The sequence below is a fragment of the Nerophis lumbriciformis genome, linkage group LG25, assembly GCF_033978685.3.
Source record: "Nerophis lumbriciformis linkage group LG25, RoL_Nlum_v2.1, whole genome shotgun sequence".
Taxonomy (NCBI): domain Eukaryota; kingdom Metazoa; phylum Chordata; class Actinopteri; order Syngnathiformes; family Syngnathidae; genus Nerophis; species Nerophis lumbriciformis.
This window is the reverse complement of record NC_084572.2, coordinates 26,800,051-26,826,622: the sequence shown is the minus strand read 5'-3', so window position 1 is coordinate 26,826,622 and position 26,572 is coordinate 26,800,051. Positions and strand designations below refer to the sequence as shown.

Here is a 26,572-nt window from a genome sequence, read left to right as displayed (position 1 = left end):
CTTGGCTAATGAAACAAAAAGACTATAGCACAAAGGCAATTAACTAAGAACACGGTACAAAACACTTACTGTGGCATGGGACTGTGAACAGGGCTTGAGGATAAATAGTGTGCAGAGCATAAATGCGGGATGTCGCCAGAAAGACAAACTGAAAACAATGAACTTAAATACTACAGACATGATTAGTGAAAACAGGTGCGTGACTCAAAACGTGAAACAGGTGCGTGACGTGACAGGTGAAAACTAATGGTTGCTATGGTGACAAAACAAACAAAAGTGCACAAAAAGTCCAAAAACAAAACCGAACATGACTAAAACAAAACATGATCACACAGACATGACAATATGTATATTAAACAATTTTCACTATTTCAACACTATGACATTAAATACATGCTTTTATATTATTGTTGATATTTAATATACTATAATTCATGTTATTTTATATATATATTTTCAATATAAAGGTATATTTAACAAATGTAATTAAATCTATTTGTGCGTTTTATTTTAATTTCAGACCTTCTCGAGCTTTCTTCCTTCTTAAATAGCATTGCAATCGGCATGATTATTAGTAGAAGGCATTATGTCATTTCAACGAAACAATTGTTTGATATTAAAAAAAAACCAACAACAACAAAGTGTACCACACACAGTTTGACAACATAAAGAGGGACTTTAATTGTTTTTAATCAGTTCCATTCTTTTATAAGTACATGTTTTGAACAGTTATACATTCAGTTATTCTTCTCTCTGCGGTTATGACGCACACACAAATCGTTATAATAATCAGATTCATGGAAAGCACACAAAGTAAAAAAAAAAAAAAGTTTCACAGTTCCTTAAAGGGTGTGTGTGTGTGTAGTAAACTTACAAAGGAATGTTTTAGGTGTTACAAAAAACACATTTCTTGCTATGTTTACGTTGATAAATAGTTGAATATAGTTTTAATAAGTCATTCTGTGCTCACAGCATTATTGAGAGTGCGTTTTTTTTTTTTAAACCTTTTTGTGTTATTTTCTCTATTGTGTGCATGTGTGGAACAACACCGGGGAGCCTCTCATCGGTTATACGGGCGGTTGCCATGGTTACGAGTCACGACAAAACAAGAAAATACCACAGTAATCGACACGAAGGGCGAAAAAATCAACTACTTCCTGGTGTGGGTCAGTCTGCGGGGTATCGGTGGTCGCCTCGACTAACAAAACAAGAAAAAAGGACAGGAGCGAGGGATGCCAGAGAAAGGAAAGACACGGACGTGTTTAGAAGTTGAGCGTCTCCGACATCATCTTCCACCAGTCCATCAGCTCCTCCCTCTCCTCCTCCTTCCTCTCCACCAGAGACTCCAGCTCAAAGTCAACCTGAGCGACACACAATGGTGGTGTCATCCTCACGTGTCTTCCCGTTTGGACGCCGGGTTACTTACGCGGGAGGCGGGGCTGTGAGGAACGGCCACTTTCTTGGTGACGGTCAGGTATCCCGGAGCGGAGGCGGACACTTTGTAGTTTCCTGGAGACAGCAGGCGCCAGTAGTCGCCATCTTTGGCTGCAAACATGAGAGAATTGTGTTATTACGCAATATTTGTTGCGTTGTTTGAACATGTTTTTTATCTTTTCATGTCTATATTAGGAAAAGTACAAGAAAAAACAAGAGTGGTATCGGTGTCGGATTGGTATTTGTATCGGCCGATATGAAAGAGTGGTATTAGGCCATTCTCAATAATACCTTTTTCAAATAGATGCTGTTACATGAGAATATCTGCTGTATTGTGTAACAATACCAATTGTGTCCACAAGATGGAGACAAACACCAACTTTATGCATGGCTGTTTCCCCATGATTTTAAATGACATTTGAGGCGCCCCCTATAGGTTGTGGTCAAAATGCGTTGTATGCAAGACCGTAATAGCCAATAGCAGCAAAACATGCAGGGTTGGGAAAAAGGGAGTTAGATACAAATAGAATAATAAATAAAATAAAATAAACAAAATAAAATAAAATCACACTGTCCAGTTTTACTGCGATGAGGTGGCGACTTGTCCAGGGTGTACCCCGCCTTCCGCCCGATTGTAGCTGAGATAGGCTCCAGCGCCCCCCGCGATCCCAAAGGGAATAAGCGGTAGAAAATGGATGGGATGGATGTCCAGTTTTAAGTTGTAAATATATTAGTGGTGTCCGAAACTTTATTGATATCGGTCCGACATCGGATCAAGTATCAGATTGTATCCGCTTGCATATAAAATCTCTTGAGTTAGAACCTAAATGTCCTCCAATGGGCCCACAAGGTTGGTCTTTTCTTGTATTTTCGTCAAGTCATTTAAAAAAATGTCAACATGGTAGGCTAGAACCTACTAGGAGCCAGCAGCTACACAACTAGAGATGTCCGATAATGGCTTTTTTGCCGATATCAGATATTCCGATATTGTCCAACTCTTAATTACCGATTCCGATATCAACTGATACCGTTATATACAGTCGTGGAATTAACACATTATTATGCCTAATTTTGTTGTTATGCCCCGTTGGATGCATTAACAATGTAACAAGGTTTTCCAAAATAAATCAACTCAAGTTATGGAAAAAAATGCCAACATGGCACTGCCATATTTATTATTGAAGTCACAAATTGCATTATTTTTTTTTAACATGCCTCAAAACAGCAGCTTGGAATTTTGGACATACTCTCCCTGAGAGAGCATGAGGAGGTTGAGGTGGGCGGGTTTGGGGGGTGTATATTGTAGCGTCCCGGAAGAGTTAGTGCTGCAAGGGTTCTGGGTATTTGTTCTGTTGTGTTTATGTTGTGTTACGGTGTGGATGTTCTCCCGAAATGTGTTTGTCATTCTTGTTTGGTGTGGGTTCACAGTGTGCCGCATATTTGTAACAGTGTTAAAGTTGTTTATATGGCCACCCTCAGTGTGATCTGTATGGCTGTTGACCAAGTATGGATTGCATTCACTTGTGTGTGTGAAAAGCCGTAGATTTTATGTGATTGGGCCGGCACGCAAAGGCAGTGCCTTTAAGGTTTATTGACGCTCTGCACTTCTCCCTACGTCCGTGTACACAGCGGCGTTTTAAAAAGTCATACATTTTACTTTTTGAAACTGATACCGATAATTTCCGATATCACATTTTAAAGCATTTATCGGCCGATAATATCGGCAGTCCGATGTTATCGGAAATCTCTATACACAACAGCTCAGCACACAATTGCACACAAGCGAGACATGTATAAGTGTTCTTAATTGAACAATATTGCAGCACATTTGTCAATAAAAACAAGTGCCAAATCATTATAGTTGCATATTACTTACACATACAAAGTTTCCCAAGCAGAAGCGTATTAGAAAGTATCCAGTAACAAACGTGTCCGCATCCTTCACACTACGAGCTTAACATCATGAATTTTTGTGTCCCCGACAAACACTTACCACCCCACCTTGACTTACAGACAGCATAAGTACATTACAGGCGAGTAATAACAAATAGCTTTTGTACCATTCCACACCACAACATATTAAAAGTACGCACTATGATTCCTGTTGATATCGGATCGGTATTGGCCAATATTCAAGGCTCCAATATCAGTATCGTGTCGGTAGTGAAAAGGTTGTATCGGAACACTCCCAAAACATACGCTACATTTGTGAATTGACAGTTTCAACGTATTATTGGTTTAGCGTCTGATATCTTCCTGTATTGAATGACTGTAAACCAGAGATGTCCGATAATAAATGCTTTAAAATGTGATATCGGAAATTATCGGTATCGGTTTTAAAAAGTAAAATTTATGACTTTTTAAAACGCTGCTGTACGGAGTGGTACACAGACGTAGGGAGAAGTACAGAGCGCCAATAAATCTTAAAGGCACTGCCTTTGCGAGCCGGCCCAATCACATAATATCTACGGCTTTTCACACACACAAGTGAATGCCAGCATACTTGGTCAACAGCCATACAGGTCACACTGAGGGTGGCCGTATAAACAACTTTAACACTGTTACAAATATTCCAAGCTGCTATTTTGAGGCATGTTAAAAAAAAAGAATGCACTTTGTGACTTCAATAATAAATATGGCAGTGCCATGTTGGCATTTTTTTCCATAACTTGAGTTGATATATTTTGGAAAACCTTGTTACATTGTTTAATGCATCCAGCGGGGCATCACAACAAAATTAGGCATAATAATGTGTTAATTCAACGACTGTATATATCGGTATCGGTTGATATCGGAATCGGTAAATAAGAGTTGGACAAAAAAGCCATTATCGGACACCTCTACTGTAAACAGTACAATATATGGACAGTTTTAATTGGCAGACACCTGTGGTGATGTCATGATCAATGCCCTCCACGGAAATGGTGGCGTTGGTGATGGCGTTGCCCTGCAGGTCTCGCACGAAGCCCTTAACCCCGCGATGAACCTACACACACACACAAATGTATCGTTAGCGTTAACACATCCAATATTCATATTCCCAGCAAGATGGTTGACCTGCTCGATGTAGTTGACCAGCGAGTTGCGGTTCTGCTCCCAGTAGCTCTTGAGCGAGTCCTCGCTGGGGAATTTATCACAGCTGAGCTCCAGCGTGACCTCGAAGCAGTTGCTGCTGAGATAGTTGAAGTCCTGCATTCCTGCACAACAACATTGATGACACTAATTAGTTGTGAGGCGTGCTTTACTGTGCAAACACAGCACCAGCATTTTTTAACACCTGCTAATGAAGACGGTAAAAACGCTAACACATGGTTTTTTTTGGTTTATACTAAAATATGAAAATAATAATCAGATTGTTTGTATATTTTTTACTATTTTATTTTAGTGTAAAGAAAAATGTATCTTCAGACTTTGAGTCTTTTTTTAACATACAATAAAAAAAAACACAGTTGAGATACACGCATTTCTAAAATTAATATTGACAAATAACATTATGTATAGTAATAATAGCAATCATTTTGAATTAATAAAAAGTATATACTGTAACACCTAATTTTTTTAATCCCATAAAAATACATATGTTTTTTTTTTTTTACTGTTTTGAGGGACATGGACATTTTTAGGAGAGCAACAATATTATTTTATGAATTAGATTTTTTTTAGAAGAGCAAAATATTTAAATAATGTTTTTATTATTAATTAGAAGAAAAAAAACTTTGGAGGGACATGCTTTTCGTAGGAGAGCAACAATGTTATATTAATATTATTATAATTACTATTATTATTATTATTATTAATTAGAAAAAACATTTGGAGGGGCAGGCTTTTCCTAGTAGAGCAACACTATAATATTAGCATTATTGTTATTAATATCAATCCATTTTCTACTGCTTGTCCCTTTTGTGGTCGCGGGGGTTGCTGGCATTATTATTCATTATAAAAAAACATTTGGAGGGACATACTTTTCTTAGAAGAGCAACAATGTTAAATTATTATTATTATTAATATTATTATTACTATTATTATTATTATTATTGTTATTAATTAGAAAAAAAAACATTTGGAGGCACATGCTTTTTGTAGAAGAGCAACAATATTATATTATTATTATTATTATTAATATTACTATTATTATTATTAATTAGAAAAAAACATTTGTAGGGGGCAGGCTTTTCTTCGTAGAGCAACATTATATTATTATCATCATTTTTATTAATATTATTACTATTATTATTCATTAGAAAAAAAACATTTGGAGGGACATGCTTTTTGTAGAAGAGCAACAATGTTATATTATTATTATTAATATTATAAATATTACAATTATTATTATTAATCAGAAAAAAACATTTGGAGGGACATGCTTTTCGTAGAAGACCAACAATGTTATATTATTATTATTATTAATATTACTATTATTATTATTATTAATTAGAAAAAAAAAATTTTAGGGGCAGGCTTTTCTTAGTAGAGCAACATTATATTATTATCATTATTGTTATTAATATTATTAGTATTATTATTAATTAGAAAAAAACATTTGGAGGCACATGCTTTTCGTAGAAGAGCAACAATGTTATATTATTATTATTATTAATATTACTACTATTATTATTATTATTATTATTATTATTAATTAGAAAAAAACATTTTTAGGGGCAGGCTTTTCTTAGAAGAGCAACATTATATTATTATCATTATTGTTATTAATATTATTACTATTATTATTAATTAGAAAAAACATTTGGAGGGACATGCTTTTCGTAGAAGAGCAACAATGTTATATTATTATTATTAATATTGTTAATATTACAATTATTATTATTATGAATCAGAAAAAAACATTTGGAGGGACATGCTTTTCGTAGAAGAGCAACAATGTTATATTATTATTATTAATATTACAATTATTATTATTATTAATCAGAAAAAAACATTTGGAGGGACATGCTTTTCATAGAAGAGCAACAATGTTATATTATTATTATTAATATTATTAATATTACTATTATTATTATTATTAATTAGAAAAAACACTTGGAGGGGCAGGCTTTTCTTAGTAGAGCAACACTATATTATTATCATTATTGTTATTAATATTATTACTATTATTATTATTATTCATTAGAAAATAAAATTTGGAGGGACATGCTTTTCTTAGAAGAGCAACAATATTATTTTGTTATTATGTTTAGTTATTATTGTCAATATTATTATAATATCATCATTATTGTTATATTAATATTGTCACTGACTAATGAACCATTTGTTAACGTAAAGATTTCAACTGGTGGGTCTTAAGTGGCTCACAAATCTTTGCTTGGAAAAATAAAACGACCCGTTGTCCGTGAATGCACCTCGTGTTCGTGCTGTTCGCAAGGCTGGTGACATGTTTCTTTACGTATGTACTTTATGTACACTATATGTTATTTCTTACCCCCTGGCACGCTGTACCAGGCCCCCCCGTTGGTGATGCCGTCCTTAAAGCTGGAGTCGTCGTCGTTCTTGCGGCAGGGCGCTCGCTGAGGGTCGGACATGACGGGGTTGTAAACGGAGTAGGCCTTCGCCAGGGACTTGAACATTTCATCGTCAGGGCTGGCGCTGTACTCGTGGGCGGAGCCTACAGGATGAACAAATGAGCAAAACTTGTGTATTTATTCTGTTGTGGTATGCAAATGTGTGTGTTGTTTTTTTGTATGTACCAGTGCGGGTCTCATCATATGGGTAGTTGGCCACCACATCGCCACCATGCAGGTTGGCAGAGAGGACGAAGGGAATATCCATGATCCAGTGGATCACTGCCTTGGTCTCTGGGGCCAGCTGTAAAAACACACACAATTAAACTTTGATTTGATATCAAACATAAAGCAACGGCAGTAAAATAAACATTTACATTGTTGCATTAAAAAAAATCACTGGAACAAAAAACAAAAAACAAGCTTCGTCAGGTAAATATAAATAAAGTTTTAAATAACTATAATTTGAAAAATTGTAATAAACCACTACTAATTTTTTTGTACTTTCAAAATATTTAGTCCACACGGTTGCATTAAAAAAGCAAGCTTCTTTAGGTAAATATGAATAAAACCTTATTTGATTATTATTGGAAAAATTGCAAAAAAAACACTTCTATCTTTTTTTAATTTTCAAACTATTTAGTCCACATGGTTGCATTAAAATTGACTAGAATAAAAAAAAAAAAAAAGCATTAAAAAAAGCAAGCTTCTTTGGGTACATATGATTAAAACTTTAATTGATTATTATTGGACAAATTGCAATAATTCACTACTATCTTTTTTACATTTTCAAACTACAGTATTTAGCCCACACGGTTGCATTAAAAATGACTAGAAGAAAAAAATAAAGGCATTAAAAAAGCAAGCTTCTTGGCGTAAAAATGAATATAATTTAAATAGATTTTTTTTTTTAATTTATTGCAATAAACTACTAGGATTTATTTTTATTTTTTTTACTTTCAGAATATTTAGTCCACACGGTTGCATTAAAAATCACCAGAATAAAAAAATAAAGCATTCAAAAAGCAAGCTTCTTTGGATAAATATAAAACATTAATTGATTATTATTGGAAAAATTGCCAAAAACCACAACTATCTTTTCCTTAATTTTCAAACTATTTAGTCCACATGGTTGCATTAAAAAAATACTAAAAACAATTTATGAAAGCATTAAAAAAAAAAGCAAGCTTCTTGGCGTAAATATGAATACAATTTGAAATTATTATTATTTTTAAAAATTGCAATAAACTACTAGGATGTTTAGTCCAGATGGTTGCGTTAAAAAAATCACTTGAATAAACGAGTAGAAGCATTATAAAAAGCAAGCTTTTTCAGGTAAATACGAACAAAAGTTCATTTTTATTTGAAATATTACAATAGACCACAACTATTTTTATTTATGTTTATTTTTTTTATTTTTTTTCACAAAATAAAATATTTCCAAATAAATATAATACATTTAAAACAAGTTAATAATAACATTAATAATAATAAATAAATAAACCACCATGTCCTTTGTTTTATTTTATTGTATTACCACCTTTGCCTTATTATTACTTTCCTTTTTTGATTGGCTGGTTGAAGATCACATGGTTTTGAAGCATGTGGCAGTCTTGACTATAACTATAACTGCATACTACATCACTTTTTACGTCATTTTAAATGCATTAAAGCTTATTTTTCTTCTTTCTGTTGTGCTACAAGTAATAAAGAAAAAATAGGTCAAAGTAAAGTATGCAGCTACTACTACTACTACTACTACTACTACTACTACATTTGCTACCTTGGTGTTTTCATCCACAGACTTCTTCATGTTTTGCAGCAGGTGGTTGTTGGCGCCTCCCTCTCGCTCGTTCACGTAGATAATCCTGTCCAGATCAGGGAAATTGCGGTTCAGGTCCACGCCCTGGGCGTTGGTGCGGCCCACAAACCAGTCCTTGATCTCCCCGGACTGAGGAGACAACAGAACCAGAGCACCGAAGTGAGCGCACACGCTCTCGAACGCACCGCCAGGGTCGCTAATAACATTGCCGAGGTCACCTGCGAGGCGGCTTTCTCAAAGCCGTCGGGGTTCATGGAGGGCATGATGTGGATGCGCGTGTTGTGTACGAGGTCCACGATGGTCTCGTTGCCCTGCTGGTACTGGTTGCACAGGTACTGGGCCAGGTAGATGAGCAGCTCTCTGCCCACCGCCTCGTTGCCGTGCATGTTGGCGATGTACTTAAACTCCGGCTCACCTGCACACACGGACACTCTCTGTATTAGCTTATGGAGAGAGGCTCATTAATTTGGAGTGCATGGGAAGAAAGCCTTCTTTGTTATATTGCACAACACAACAGCAACACAACCAATGTTGTAAAAGGAGCAAACTGCTGAGTCAGCATACGGAGCGATTGTAAACAACATTTGAAAAAGCTGGACAAAGTGCATGGGTGCTGAACACTCATGACACTTCAAATGTAGCTTCTGCCATCTTGTGGAGGGGATGGGAAAAAAAACAACATCGGGAGGGAGGTTGCCTACAGCCACAGCAGAAATTAGACCCTGGTGGTTAATTGCTTTTATAGACCACACACCTGCCGACTCTGGCGACTACACTGCAAAAACTGAAATCTAAGTAAGATTAAATATCTCTAATAAGGGTGATATTTGCTTATTTTCTGTCTGATAAGATAATTATTCACACTAAGCAGATTTTATGTTAGAGTGTTTTACTTGTTTTAAGGGTTTTGGTCCTAAATTATCTTAGTAAGATATTACAGCTTGTTGCTGAGATTTTATGACCTATATTGAGTAAAACATGCTTGAAACTAGAATATCAACTGTTGCAAAGCTGTGTCATCAACACTCACATGTATAAAAGTACTTTTTTAAAGTAATAATTTCTTACTTCAAGAATGAAAAAAAAAAATCATGATGCCGAGCGCATATCATTATGTCAAGATAATGGCACTAGCATTTACTTAATTTAAGAATATTTTTCAACATATTGAGCAAAAAAGGTCTCTTTTTTTTTTCCTATCAAGAAAAGTGCACTTTTTATTAGTGAGAATATACTTATTTTAAGGTATTTTGGGTTCATTGAGGTTAGCTAATTTTACTTGTTTTGGAAAGTCTTGACAAGCCTAATTTTCTTGTTCTATTGGCAGATAATTTTGCTTAGTTCAAATGAAATACCCCTAATTTATGTTTTTTTTCTTTCTTGTTTTTCAACACTGACTTTTTGCAGTGTACCGGTGACTTGTCTATGAGAGGCTGGGATGTAACGGTATGAAAGTGTCATATCACTGATATCATTAATATCGCGGTATTGTTGAAAGTGCTAAAAAATAAATGTAATTAAATTAAATAACTCAAATGCTTCAGTCAGTGTTCAATATTTTTATGGGGAAAATATTGCATATTTTGTGTGTTTGCCATATAAAAAAACTAAAATTTTTGTTGCCAGAAAGGACCAAAAAAAACCTTCCGAATGTTGTTGAAAAATATATAAACATATATATATAATAACTTATAATTGACAAATAGATCTGAAGTAGATTTTAGGTGTTTAGGTGTTCTTCATATGACATTTTTTTAACACGTCCATTTGGATCTCCAGGACTTTTAGTGCATTTTATTAAGTTGCCATTGATCAAAATAAAATAATGAATGAGCCAGATGAGGTGGTTCGGGCATCTGGTCAGGATGCCACCCGAACGCCTCCCTAGGGAGGTGTTTAGGGCACATCCGACCAGTAGGAGGCCACGGGGAAGACCCAGGACACGTTGGGAAGACTATGTCTACCGGCTGGACTGTGAACGCTTCGGGATCCCCCGGGAAGAGCTGGACGAAGTGGCTGGGGAGAGGAAAGTCTGGACTTCTCTGCTTAGGCTGCTGCCCCCGCGACCCGACCTTGGATAAGCGGAAGAAGATGAATGGATGGATGGATCTAAATCAATGTTGCTATGAATCATTGGCCTACTGTATTTAAAGATCACATTAAATGTTCCATATTTTGTGTTTTTGCCATAAAAATGGCTTGTATGTTTTGTTTTGTTTTTACAAAAAAAATTTTTTGATATCAATGGATAGATCTGAAGTTGATCTAGAGATTTAAGCGTTAAAAGTAAAACTTTTTTTAATTTTTTTTTATGAATAAGGTATTTTTTTTACAGTTTTATGAGTGAAAACCTTTCCAATCATTATAGTCTGATTTTTTTTTTTCTAAAAACTGTCATTGCTCAAAAATATCAATTAATCAAAATCAATGTTGTCATGAGTTTGACCTATTTAACGCTCCAATTTATTCACATCAAATATTCCAGTTTAAAAAACAATTCCCCATAAAAAAATCTAAAAAACGATTTCTTTGACAAAAAGGGCATAAAAGAGAAAAAAATAATCATAATTCATACAGACGTAGAGTTCGAAAGTTATTCTAAAGATTGAAAATATTAATATATGACTTATTTTCAACAGTTTTCTGACTCAGACCCTTTTAAGTCCTCGGTACCAAATGTAGCCCTAAAAATAAAAAATAAAAAGTCTACAGTATATATTGTATTGGTTTTGAAAATGAAAAATTACCAAAATGGCCTCCGCATGCGTTTATTCTTCATCGTGCGACACTCAGTGACTAACACCCGTGGCTAAGAGGACGGTTTCTTCCATCACACGCTGAGTGTTGACCACTCGAGCGGCCACTGACTCATCCGTCTAAAAGGTTAAACGGGATTGACGGTCACAGTCCAGATTCACAACTTCATTTGGACAACAAGGGAGAGAGACGCTGCGAGGTTTATTGAGTGACGCTGTGGCTAATTGAGCGACAAGTCCAAAACCAGACTGGACTCCATTGCCTAACGCTGTGAATCAGTCAAGAACTTCTGTGAGCGACATGTAACATAACATTGTGGCCATAGATCCTGAGAGCTCTTTCATACTGTACAATATTAGCATTTTTTTTTTTAAAAAGAGAACCTACCCTTCTCATTAAAAACTATGTTTTTTTTCAACTAAATACTCCACAAATCTGAAGTTCTCGGGTTAAATCTGCGTTCTTCTCCACGAGCCTCCGTAAAGAATTGGATATAATTAGATACATACCGGTGTCAAACTGCGTTGTGTTGGGTAAACATCTGTCCGTGATGTGACAAGAACAGAGTAGTGCTGATCGTCAGGTAAGAAAACTACAAATGACATACGCCTGTTTACAAACACAATTCTTACATCCGAGAAAAACATTTTCCTGCTGGCAGTCTCGAGAAAAACAACTTTTTCACTTCCAACACAAAACCGACATTGGAGTATTGGCCGATAACGATACTAATCCAATACGATATCAGCAGGAATCGTTGTACATCCTTTTATTATTTTGTAGTCTGGAACGTTGGAAAATGTTTGATCAAGTGAAATTAGTCAAACGGAGAACAACAGTAGGTATGAAAAACACTAACCTATTTAAATGTTAACTGTCTGGAATGGACTTATGTTGTCTTTAAATTGAAGTGAAGAGGTAATTGGCCAAGTAGTCACAATAATTCCCTAACGTGACCAAGTTGAATGATGCGGACATGTTTGTTACTGGATACTTTCTAGTACACTTTTTCCTTTGGAGACTTTGTTTGTGTAAGTAATAAGCAGCTATAATTATTTGATACTTGTTTAATTGACAAACGTGCTCTTTTAGAAAGCAATATTGTTCAATTATGGACACTTATTATGTGTCATAATATTATGTAATATGACACATATTATGACACTTATTATGTGTCATATTATTATGTATTATGACACTTATTATGACACTTATTATGAGTCATATTATTATATGTATTATGTATTATGACACTTATTAGGACACTTAATCTGTGTCATATTATTATGTATTATGACACTTATTATGTGTCCTATTATTATGTATTATGACACTTATTATTCCCTAATGTGACCAAGTTGAATGATGCGGACACGTTTGTTACTGGATACTTTCTAATACACTTCTTCCTTTGTAGACTTTGTTTGTGTAAGTAATAAGCAGCTATAATTATTTGATACTTGTTTCAATTGACAAATGTTCTCTTTTAGACCGCAATATTGTTCAATTATGGACACTTATTATGTGTCATATTATTATGTAATATGACACATATTATGACACTTATTATGTGTCATATTATTATGTATTATGACATTTATTATGGCACTTATTATGTGTCATATTATGTATTATGACACTTATTATGTGTCATATTATTATATGTATTATGTATTATGACACTTATTAGGACACTTAATCTGTGTCATATTATTATGTATTATGACACTTATTATGTGTCCTATTATCATTTATTATGACACTTATTATTCCCTAATGTGACCAAGTTGAATGATGCGGACACGTTTGTTACTGGATACTTTCTAATACACTTCTTCCTTTGTAGACTTTGTTTGTGTAAGTAATAAGCAGCTATAATTATTTGATACTTGTTTAAATTGACAAATGTGCTCTTTTAGACCACAATATTGTTCAATTATGGACACTTATTATGTGTTATATTATTATGTAATATGACACTTATTATGACACTCATTGTGTGTCATATTATTATGTATTATGACACTTATTAGGACACTTATTATGTGTCTTATTATTATGTATTATGACACTTATTATGTGTCATATTATTATGTATTATGACACTTTTTATGTCTAGCTTGTGTGCTATTGTGTACTTAGCTGTTGTGTAGCAACTAACTCATACTATAGCTTACCATGTTTACCTTTTGTAAATGACTTGACTAAAATACAAGAAGATACCAACTGTGTGTGCGTATTGGAGGACATTTAGATGTTAACTGGCTGTCCAGCTTTGCACAAGTAAACACGCTTTTACTGCATTATAATCTGATACTTTTTTTTGCTGATAGCAGCAAAAACATTTTAAACATTCAGATTACATAAGCCTGATAGTATTCAAATAATAAATATTCAATATTATTATCTTTGGAAAAGCACAGTGTCTGCACTGGATGTTGTTGTTGTACCTAACGTGTAGTGTATTACTGGCTGTAACTGCAACTAATTAACTCCATCCTGGCGGCTTCTGGAGTGGGCACATCTGGCGGTCTGGTTATTTTTAAACCCTTCCATTTGGCTCCCCCTTAAAAGTGAGCAGCTTCTAATGATTGCAAAGCCACAATGAACTCCTTCTGTCGCGAGATGGGCCGCTCCAATGCTTTTTACAGACTTTGGAGGCCCAGGAAAGCTGACCAAGACACACACACACACACACACACACACACACACACACACACACACACACACACACACACACACACACACACACACACACACACACACACACACACAACGCATACACATACACACACACACACACTTCTCTCTCACACACACACATTTAGGCTGTATGGTTGGTTTCCTGCCTGCACATTAAGATGTTTAATTTTTCCATGCAGAAGCAGCACAAGTCCTTATTTTTAAACACTATTTTCCCCATAAGTTATGATGGAAATAAAAATAATTAGGAATGTCCGATATTATCGGCCGATAAATTCTTTAAAATGTAATATCGGAAATTATCGGTATCAGTTTCAAAATTATCGGTATCGATTTCAAAAAGTAAAATGACTTTTTAAAATGCTGCTGTGTAGGGAGAAGTACAGAGCGCCAATAAACCTTAAAGGCACTTCCTTTGCGTGCCTGCCCAATCACATAATATCTACGGCTTTTCACACACACAAGTGAATGCATGCATACTTGGTCAACAGCCATACAGGTCACACTGAGGGTGGCCGTATGAACAACTTTAACACTGTTACAAATATGCGCCACACTGTGAACCCACACCAAACAAGAATGACAAACACATTTCGGGAGAACATCCGCACTGTAACACAACATAAACCCAACAGAACAAATATCCAGAACCCCTTGCAGCACTAACTCTTCCAGGACGCTACAATATACACCCCCCGCTACCCCCTACCACCGCACCCAGCTCAACCCCGCCCCCTCCAACCCCGCCCACCTCAACCTCCTCCCAAATTCCAAGCTGCTGTTTTGAGGCATGTAAAAAAAAATGCCCTTTGTGACTTCAATAATAAATATGGCAGTGCCATGTTGTCATTTTTTTCCATAACTTGAGTTGATTTATTTTGGAAAACCTTGTTACATTGTTTAATGCATCCAGCGGGGCATCAGAACAAAATTAGGCATAATAATATGTTAATTCCACGACTGTATGTATCGGTATCGGTTGATATTGGAATCGGTAATTAAGAGTTGGACAATATCGGAATATCGGATACCAGCAAAAAAGCCATTATCGGACATCTCTAAAAAATAATCTGTTCCAGGGTCAAACTCACCATATCAAAACTTGTATTAAATGTATAGGCAATTAGCATTTTAGTAAAGATTATTTTATTTCAAGCCAATAACCGTCTGCTTCTCAAGACCGATAACTTATTTATACATTTTTTGATGTAAATCGAAGTGTAGTATGTGCACACCTTTCTTTGGGACAGCTTCTTTACCAGGCGATGTTTCATAGGCCTTTAAAACATCTGGTATTTCAGGTGGCTGATAAGGTTTGATGTGATGAAGTATGATGGTTTTTTTTGCCTGCCTGCTGGAGTGTTTGCAGAACACGAGGTGCAAATAGCACCCGAAATGTCTTCCTCTGGAGAAAACCTGCTAACCCACACGTCTCCAAACCAAACCAACAAAGGCTATATATTTGTATCTGTGTAATAAATACGTAAATGCAGTTGTAAACAGTTTGTCAAAGCGTTAATTAAAACTAGCAGACAGAAACAACAACACATTAATACTCCCCATCACTACAATATGAAGTACAAACGATAAAACATGAAATATTAACAGTACAGTATGTGAACCACTCCTAGCTTGTTTACGTCCCTGACGACCTCCCTGAAGTTTTAAAATCAACCAGAAATCACAAACACAACTAAAATGTGTCAATCATGTCAAAGTGTGGCGAGAGAGTGTTTTGCATTTTACCCATCATGCATCACAGTAGATTTAAATGGGTGTAATTTCAAACCGTGTATGGCGCTTAGACATTTTTCATCATGTCAACTAGTTCAGTGACAGGTTGTTTGTTGTGTACCACGTGTTAACTTTTGACGGAGGCAGATAATTAGATATATCCATATTTGTGTGTTACTTCTTTTAAACCATAGTCATAGTACAAAAACAGCTAGTGTTCTTTATTTGTTATCTTTTAATTGTCTGCAAGTACTGTGTGCTAACCTTCACTTTAGGAATGTAAGGAGGACAGATACTCCTTTTCCTTATCTGTTCCTGTGTCCAGCTGAGGAGGACAATGGGCATGTGTTTGGGCTGGAAAGAGAGACAAGACAACGAGGGTGGGAGGGAGAGACACTTTATAGAAGAGAAGGTTTCCATATTTTAGATCAGACCATCTTAGCTGCGCGATTGAATGTTCTATGCTGGACTGGTCTCATTCTATTTCCAAAGCTTTGGAAATAAATTACAAAATACCTATTCTGTCTCTGGTGGTTCTTCTACTCAGCTTTAAGTGTCATAAAAGAGCTTGGGAGTGGCCAGCAACTTGAATTCCCTGGGAGGAACAACTGGTCCAAACGCAACACTTTCTGTGTGGATTTTTAATTATTCGCACCATGTGTGGGAAAGGTTGGCTGAATTGATAGATTGAATATGTTGACATATGATGTAACACACCTAGTCATTGACCAACAATATTGACGTTATACATTAGATGGCAGTACATCTGCCATGATTCAACTTTAATGTAGGCAAACATTAGCATGGGACATCCCGCGGGGGCCAGATTGTACGGCTGTAGTTTAGGGGCCCCTGTCCTAACCCAACTACAGCACAATATGGGTAATCTCGCCTCGTTAAAGCATTTATTTATATATAAATATATTTATTTTAAATGTATCTAAATTATTTTTCAGCTCTATTAATTGGTATGATGTCTTAGTTACTTATATCTGCCCGATAGTTATTGTGCAACTCTAATTTTTAGTCAGTCATACAAGTGTAAAAAGAAGTTTACCCCTGCAAAAGATATTTATTTTACTAATTTGAATGCGAGTCCACTTTCTTCTCATTACTTCCTTTCGGGATCGGTTTTTCACACACACAAAAAAAAAACAACAGCCACAAAATGCAAAAGAAGCAAAAGCAGCACTCCTTTAATCTAGATCAGTTGTTCTCAAACTGTGGTACACCAAAGAATCACTTGATGAAAGTAGTGTTTTATTTTCCTATATTCAAACACAGTGTTACTGTTCAAACCGCGTGTAATGTTCCAGTGGCCAAAATATTAAATATACTTATTCAGCAAAACCTATGCCTTGTTTTTGATGAATACTTAGGCCTACTACGTTAATGTATTTTAATGTTGGTCATTATGGTGGTACTTGCAGAGCCAGGTGTTTTCTGAGGGGGTACTTAGTGAGAAAAATTTGAGAACCACTGATTTGTCCATCCATCCATCCATCTATCGTATAACATAACGTGTACTACATCGTGTATATACTTTATATCGCATGACAGGGAGTATTTTGTGTTTATATACTTTATACAGCATATGTACTATATTGTGTCTATATACTTTATATAACATATGTACCGTACTATATTGTGTTTATAAACTTTATGTAACATACTTACTATATTGTGTCTATATACTTTATATAACATATGTACTATATTGTGTTTATATACTTTATATAACATATGTACTATATGGTGTCTATATACTTTATATAACATATGTACTATATTGTGTCTGTATACTTTATATAACATATGTACTATATTGTGTCTATATACTTTTTGTAACATATGTACTGTATTGTGTCTATATACTTTATATAACATATGTACTATATTGTGTCTATATACTTTATATAACATATGTACTATATTGTGTCTATATACTTTATATAACATATGTACTATATTGTGTTTATATACTTTATATAACATATGTACTATATTGTGTCTATATACTTTATATAACATAGGTACTATATTGTGTCTGTATACTTTATATAACATATGTACTACATTGTGTCTATATACTTTATATAACATATGCACTATATTGTGTCTATATACTTTATATAACATATCATGTACAATATTGTGTTTATATACTTTATATAAGTGTTTTTCAACCTTTTTTGAGGCAAGGCACGTTTTTTTTCATTTAAGAATACAGAGGCACACCACCAGCAGAAAACGTTAAAAAAAATTATACTCCACCAGGTCGTCGTGCCTTATTTTTGAGTTTGTTGGTGTTTTCCTGTGCTTTAGTTCTTGTCTTGCGCTGTTATTTTGGTGGCCCTTCCTGTTTTGTTGGTGATTTCCTGTAGCAGTTTCATGTCTTCCTTTGAGCGCTATTCCCCGCACCTGCTTTGTGTTAGCAAGCAAGGCTATTTAAGTTGTCGCTACCCTTCTTTGTGTGGACATTGTTGATTGTGCGGATGTACTTTGCGGGCGCCGTAAGTTTTTGCTGTCGTCCAGCATTCTGTTTCTGTTTACTTTGCAGCCAGTTCAGTTTTACTTTCGTTTTGCATACCTTTTCCTTTCCCTTTTGTTAATTTTTGGTTTGAGCGTTACATACCCTTTTACCTGCACGCCGTGGTCTGCATATTGGGATCACAACAAACCATCCTTGTCTCACCCGACACATTTCGACTTTTACAAAGCAATTAACTACCTGCTGCCACCTACTGACATGGAGTATTACGTGGTTACCCTGCCGAGTTTTACACAGCCCAGACACTAAGCAACGGCACATTATTTGCAGATTATAATTATTGATTTGCAAAAAATATTTTTTGGACCAATTAGGTGAAGTTTCATAATTTCCCACGGCCCACCAGACAATATCTCACGGCACTTCGCGGAACAGTGGTTGAAAAACACTGCTTTATATAACATATCATTGAAGAACCACAGATATAGAGGATCTTTGACTGTTGGCTCTTCAGTTAGAGGAAAATGTTTGAGGAAAGGCAGAACTTTCTCCTGTGCATTTTTGTTGAGGAAAATGTGTCTATGCACTGCTTGCTGCTGACTCGTAAACAACGCTCCTGTCAAATAGACAATCTTTGATGATCAGTGTTTATTAGATTAATGCTATTATTAACTTTCCACTCAAACATCAAGGTGTCATTTTGTACACGGCAGCTTGCCATTAGGGTTTCCCGGGGGACGTCCGGAGTCACCGTGGCAACCCTGAGTGAGCAGGAGGGGTGTGATGGTGCGGGGGCTTGTTTTGCACTATGCGAGACAGCGTGAAAAAACAATCACTGCCGCTTCATGCGTCGCTCTTATTGTTAGCGCTGAATGATCATAAAAACGGTTTTCCGACAGCGTCGATGAAAAGGGAGCGATAATATCTGTGTCAGGGCAGATTTACATATGGCAATTCATTAGGTCGTGCCTAATGGATTGACCCGTGTGGGCCGCGAGTAAGTATTTATCCGAGTGCAAAAACACAAAAAAGACAGATTTTGATCAGATATTGATTCGAATATTAATCATCCATGAGTGACATCGGCTGATGCTGAAGACATATATTTTCTGTCATCTTTAAAAGTGGATTCATGGTGAGTGCTATTGACACTGTAACAATATCAACACAATTACTAAAATAGTTCCTTTTTCCTTCATACAATTGTTGCTCGCTAACAATCTTTGGGACTCTTTTTGTGAGCAAGTCTTGGCAATTTACTTGCGCGGGAGTGACAGGAAGAAAAGCTCGCTTGGGGAGAAGTTGTATGTACAAGTGGAGCTGAACAAAGGAGGAACATCTTTGAATATTAAATGTATTTCAGTAGTTCAATTGAAAAAGTGTAACTCTTATATCCTATAGAGCAGAGGTGTCCAAACTACAGCCAGCCGCCGGCGTCTTCAATTTGGCTCGCGAAACGTCAGAGGCTTAATAAGGAATCTGGCCCACAGGGTGTTTTCTAATTAATTTTAGATACCTGACATCGTTATTGCTTTTGATTGATTGATTGAAACTTTTATTAGTAGTTTGCACAGTACAGCACATATTCCGTACAATTGACCACTAAATGGTAACACCCGAATAAGTTTTTCAACTCGTTTAAGTCGGGGTCCACGTAAATCAATTCATTCAAATCAACATGCTACAACTTTGCTACCAGCTTGTGGACAACTTGACCAGAATTGTGAACTGAAGAGAACGTAACACAGCATTCACTTATATGACCCAATCCAGACAACCTTCCCTAGTCATGCCCTCCCCAAAAAATGCAACCAACGCAAAGAGTCAACACACATGGTCACACATAACACACACGGTGAACATTTTGGATACTATAAAAAAAACATCCACGAACCATAACAAATTCTAAATTACACTCATTTATATCTATTACAATGCATGATGGGGAAAATGTAAAACACTCTTTTCTGCTGATGAAAAATGTACGTTATGTCGGTTGATGACTGTAAATTCTTAATTAACTAAACACAAAAACAGGAGGTTGCCAACAGCCACCGCTGTTTGTGCCAATGTTTAAATCAGAGGTTTTAGTGGAGGACACTGGTAGTTAATGAGTCTTTTCATGTTGCTCTTTTTTGTTTGTTTTTTACACAAAAAATGTGACTTAACACTGTCTGAGCAGTTAATGAAGGTTTTATAAAGGTGCTAGTTTGACCCTGGAACAGATAATTAACTATATTTCCATTAGTTCCAAAGGGGATATGATTTTTTTTTTAAATACAATCAACCAGTAGATTGTGTTTGAATTAAGCCAAGATTCTCAAACTGCGGTAAGTGTGCCACTAGTGGTACACGGGCTCCATCTAGTGGTGCGCCAAAGATTTTGATTCACTATTTAGTGTTTTATTTTCCTATATTCAAAGACAGTGTTACTGTTCAAACTGTGTGTAATGTTGAAAAAAATTGTTAAATAAAACATCTGCCTTGTTTATAATGAATACTTAGGCCTACTGCACTACTGTATTCTGGTGAAAAACGTTGAAGCCAATGTTTTCCAAGAGCCTTGTAGTTTTGGGGTGCTATTCCCCAAAGTAATCCAAGAAGGACACAAACAGTGTGTTGAGTAATATTTGACAAGTCAACATTTGTAGCGTTAGCCGTAAAGCTGCCATCTTGTAGCGTAAGTGTAACAGCCCCTGACAGATGGCCGCTCACCAACAGATGCATCACCTCAGGGCCGCCGGTCCCTCGCGAGACCGAGCCAACCGCAAGCCCACGGTCGGCTCAGCCGCACTAAGCCGATCTGTTGCCACGGCAACCGCTATTTCCGCCACCGCCTTAGGGCAGAGCGAGTGGCACGGGAGCCTTGAAGGCCGCGTTACTGTCATTTTCCCCCTGTTTTTGAAGTCGTGCCTCAGACGTTGGAAGGGCAAGATGAGGGAGACGAGGGGGGAAGAAAAGGGGGGAAGGAAGCGGGAGGAACTCGCCTGAAGGCGATGAAGGCCTCGGCGATAATACGTCTGTGACTCACGCCTGCGTGCGACCTCCACGCTCTGACGGGCTTATCTATACAAACACGCTGGATGTGGAAAAAAAATAACACCTTTATGTGCACCAGGAGACATAAACGACAATGTTTGAGGAGCTAACGCTGACCTAATTCAAGTTGAACAAGATAATCCATCCATCCATCCATCCATTTGCTACCGCTTGTCCCTTTTGGGGTCGCGGGGGGTGCTGGAGCCTATCTCAGCTACAATCAGGCGAAAGGCGGGGTACACCCTGGACAAGTCGCCACCTCATCGCAGGGCCAACACAGATAGACAGACAACATTCACACTCACATTCACAAGATAATCCACTGATGTTTAAAGGACCATTCCACCAAAGCAGTGTCTTTTGCATCCACAGGAAATAAAACTTAGACTGTATTAGTACTCACTTCAGAATCATGTTTTAACCCAGGGGTCTCCAAATTTTTTCCACCGAGGGCTGCATACAAAAAAGTCCTAAGTTGATATTTGTTTATCTATCCATCTATTTCCTACTGTTTGTCCCTTACAGGGTCGCAGGGGAATTTGAGCTTATCCCATGTATAGTACCGCGATACAAATGAATCATATTCGGTATTATACCGCCTCTAAAAAGTACCAGTTCTCCACCCCCCCACCCCCCTATCGTCGTCACGTCGTGTCATTGCTGGTTTACGAGCAGACAAGCATGTTCGGCAGCGCACAATCACAGAGTACTTACAAGCAGACACAGTGTGTAGACAGAAAAGGGAGAACGGACGCATTTTGGCCTAAAAATTGACGATAAAGGTGAAGATATAACACTGACATACCCTCAGGAAGAGGTGCTTTAAGACATGGCAAGCTAGCTAGCGGCTAAAGTTTAGCGGCAGTCGGCAGTGTTTTAGCTACCTCTAAATCACTAATCCTCGCCTCCATGGCGACAAATAAAGTAAGTTTCTTACAAGTATCATCTCTGCAGGACGAGGAATAGCTAAACACGCTTCACTACACACCGTAGCTCACCGGCGTCAAAATGTAAACAAACACCTAACATCCACTGTAATGATACCAAGTACAGGAGCGTATCTCGTCGATTGTACTATGATTACATCCATAGCAGCATCACAACGTCTTTTTTTAATTTTTTAAATGTATTACTTATTAACAGAAGTGTAGATAGAACATGTTAAAAGAGAAAGTAAGCAGATAGTAACAGTAAATGAACAAGTAGATTAATAATGCATTTTCTACCACTTGTCCTTAATAATTTTGACAAAATAATAGAATGGGAAATGGCACAATATGTTACTGCATATGTCAGCAGACTAAATAGGAGCCTTTGTTTGCTTACTTACTACTAAAAGACAAGTTGTCTTGAATGTTCACTATTTTATTTAAGGACAAAAATGCAATAAGAAACATATGTTTAATGTACCCTAGATTTGTTGTTAAAATAAAGCCAATAATGCCATTTTTTGTAGTCACCTTTGTTTAGAAATTATCGTAAAGTATCGAAATACATTTTGGTACCGGTGCCAAAATATTGGTATCGGGACAACACTAGTTTGAACAGTAACAATGTGTTTGAATAAAACACTGTACGTAGTCATTGGAGCCTGTTTGAAAATGACTGGTCAAAAATACCATTTTCTTTTGACTCTACTCAGCCACCTCTCAGATCAAATAAAATGAAGGGGATTAGTATTATTGTTAAAATCCGATGTGCTGTGGCTCATTTTCCAACCTTTCTCCATCTGCGCATTTTTAAATCGTTAAAATCTCGAATAGTTTTATATATATATACAGTCGTGACCACAGAACTTTCCTCCAGAAGGTCTTGTCTTTGTCCATGTGATGTCAGATTAAACAAAAATTGAGCTGTTTGGCCACAATACCCAGCAATATGTTTGGAGGAGAAAAGTTGAGACCTTTAATCCCAGGAACACAATTCCTCAAGCATGGTGGTGGTAGTACAAACCCCGTTTCCATATGAGTTGAGAAATTGTGTTAGATGTAAATATAAACGGAATACAATGATTTGCAAATCCTTTTCAACCCATATTCAATTGAATGCACTACAAAGACAAGATATTTGATGTTCAAACTCATAAACTTTTTTTTTTTTTGCAAATGATAATTAACTTAGAATTTCATGGCTGAAACACATGTCAAAGTAGTTGGGAAAGGGCATGTTCACCACTGTGTTACATGGCCTTTCCTTTTAACAACACTAAGAAATCTTGTAGTCAATTTTGTGGCGAGTTTGGTCCGTTTTACAAAATAATAGAGCCACAAATTATATGGGTTATTAACTTCGCTGAACGTCTATTTTGTCTATATATATATATATATATATATATACATCAGTGGTTCTTAACCTTGTTGGAGGTATCGAACCCCACCGGTCTCATATGCGCATTCACTGAACCCTTCTTTAGTGAAGGGTGAAAATGTTTTTTTGTCTTCAAATTCAAGACAAAGTTAGGTTTTTTTTACTGGTGCACAAAATGAGCCGTGCATGAACATCACCTTGTTCAAAGAACAAAACCAACACAGTGCATGAACTCACAACAAATGACACACCTGCAAATCAGTGTGACTTCTGCTGTTGCCTTTCAGAGACCAGTTCAGATATGCGTGGCTTCACCTTGGCAAGTGCCACTCTCATGTCATTTTCACAGCAAAGTCTGTTCCTTTTCTTTGTTTTCCACCCAGACATACAATACTAGTACACAGCTCATGAAAAACACGTTATTGTCATTGTAAGTAGGCCAAAACACTTGTAATATAAAATAATCTCATAGAAATTACTGCTGTCATTTGATTATAATAATAAAACATCGCAGGGGGGTGCTGGAGCCTATCTCAGCTTGTTATTTAGTCAGGTTTGGGACAGGTGTGCTGCTGGTGTGGCCACAGTGCATGTGTACGTCTGACGTCGCTCACATGTGCTCCACTGAATGCTCAAGGAGTTTTTGCGTTTGCTCACGCGTATGGAAAATTAGAAGGGAACATTGTTTGGGATAGCCATGATACGCCAATAGGGAGAAGTTTTTATTTACACAATGAGTCGGGTGTGTCTCTGCCGAACCCCTAGGGTTCGATCGAACCCAGGTTAAGAACCACTGATATACATATATATATATATATATATATATATATATATATATATATATATATATATATATATATTAAAGTTAAAGCACCAATGATAGTCACACGAAAATATTCTCTGCATTTGATCCATTACCCTTGATCACCACCAGGGAGGTGAGGGGAGCAGTGAGCAGCAGCGGTGGCCGTGCCCGGGAATCATTTTTGGTGATTTAACCCCCAATTCCAACCCTTGATGCTGAGTGCCAAGCAGGAAGGTAATGGGTCCCATTTTTATAGTCTTTGGTATGACTCGGCCGGGGTTTGAACGCACAACCTACCGATCTCAGGGCGGACACTCTAAACACTATACATACATACATACATACATACATATACATATATATATATATATATATATATACATATATATATATATACATATATATATATATATATATATACACATATATATATATACATATATATATATATATATATATATATATACACATATATATATGTATATATATATATATATATATATATATATATACACACACACACACACACATATATGATACACATATAAATACATTATATACAGTATATATATAAATATATATATATATATATACATATGTATACATATATATGTATACAATAATAGATACATTATATACAGTACATATATATACACACACATATATATGATACACATATAGATATGTTATATACAGTATATATATATACATATATATGTATACATTTATAGATACATTATATACAGTATATATATACATATACACACATATATATGATACACATATAGATACATTATATACAGTATATATATATACATACACACACATATATGATACATATATATACATATACAAATAAATATATATATACATATATATATATATATATATATATATATATATATATATATATATATACATATATATATATATATGGAGCGCTGGAGCCTATCTCAGCTGCATTCGGGCGGAAGGCGGGGTACACCCTGGACAAGTCGCCACCTCATCACAGGGCCAACACAGATAGACAGACAACATTCACACTCACATTCACACACTAGGGACAATTTAGTGTTGCCAATCAATATATATATATATATATATATATATATATATATATATATATATATATATATATATATATATATATATATATATATATATATATATGTCTTGTTCCTCTAACGGTGTGATTAATTATGGGTAATTATTACAGCTGCATTATAGGAGCAATGGCGACTGCAGAGTCATTATTATAATAATAGCACAGGTCTGCGTGTCTTTTAATACACTCACCAGTGTGGATTACTAGCAAGAGATTGTCATCGACCAGCAAAATGGCGGCTTTGCAAAGCTGATGTATTGGCTTCTTAAATATTGTATTTCTATCAATCTCCATTTTTACGCACGGTTTTTGCGTAAATGAAAGCGCACCTGTGCTCTAGCATCCCACCCAATGCCAGCCACCCGTGCTATGCGCAAAAAAAAAAAGGTGCAAGTCACGATACAAGGTGCACCAAAATGACAACTTTGGTAAAACAACAAAAAAAACTGGACCGACCTGGTTCGTGCGCGCCGGGGTTGTCCGACATCTCCAGAACCAACATCTCCCGGCCCTCGAAGCTCTCCCCGATGGTGTAGATGCGCGTGATGGTGGGACACTGCAGCCACACGGACACCAGCGCCTTCCGCAGCTCGTCGTAGCGGTGGTACTCGAACGAAATCTCGCCGTCGGCGCCCTGGGCCGCGGAGACCAGCGCCGCCCCGAGCAGGGCGGCAAAAAGGAGCATCTTCATAACGGCAACAATAACAAAACAAAAATTTTTATAAATATATAACAGTTTGTGCTCGTAGTTCTTCCTAAAGCCTCTTCGCTTCGAATTAAATGTCCTCTCTTTCCCCGGAGCGAGGATGCGTATACCTGCGGAACCGCACAATGTAAAGAGCCTCACTGGAGTCGCACT

At 36.4% G+C, this 26,572-nt stretch overlaps 1 protein-coding gene across 1 annotated transcript; it reads right to left on the bottom strand.

The window, feature by feature from the left end:
* Positions 1 to 656: 656 nt before the first annotated feature.
* cpe (carboxypeptidase E) lies at positions 657 to 26,572 on the bottom strand. The gene is made up of 9 exons (XM_061984069.2): positions 26,170 to 26,572; positions 8,991 to 9,187; positions 8,734 to 8,901; positions 7,137 to 7,254; positions 6,872 to 7,054; positions 4,492 to 4,631; positions 4,321 to 4,420; positions 1,427 to 1,545; positions 657 to 1,361 (listed from the first exon to the last, which is right to left on the bottom strand). Exons 1-9 carry the CDS (start codon positions 26,402 to 26,404, stop codon positions 1,263 to 1,265), a joined length of 1,359 nt encoding a protein of 452 aa, XP_061840053.1. The 5' UTR covers positions 26,405 to 26,572; the 3' UTR covers positions 657 to 1,262.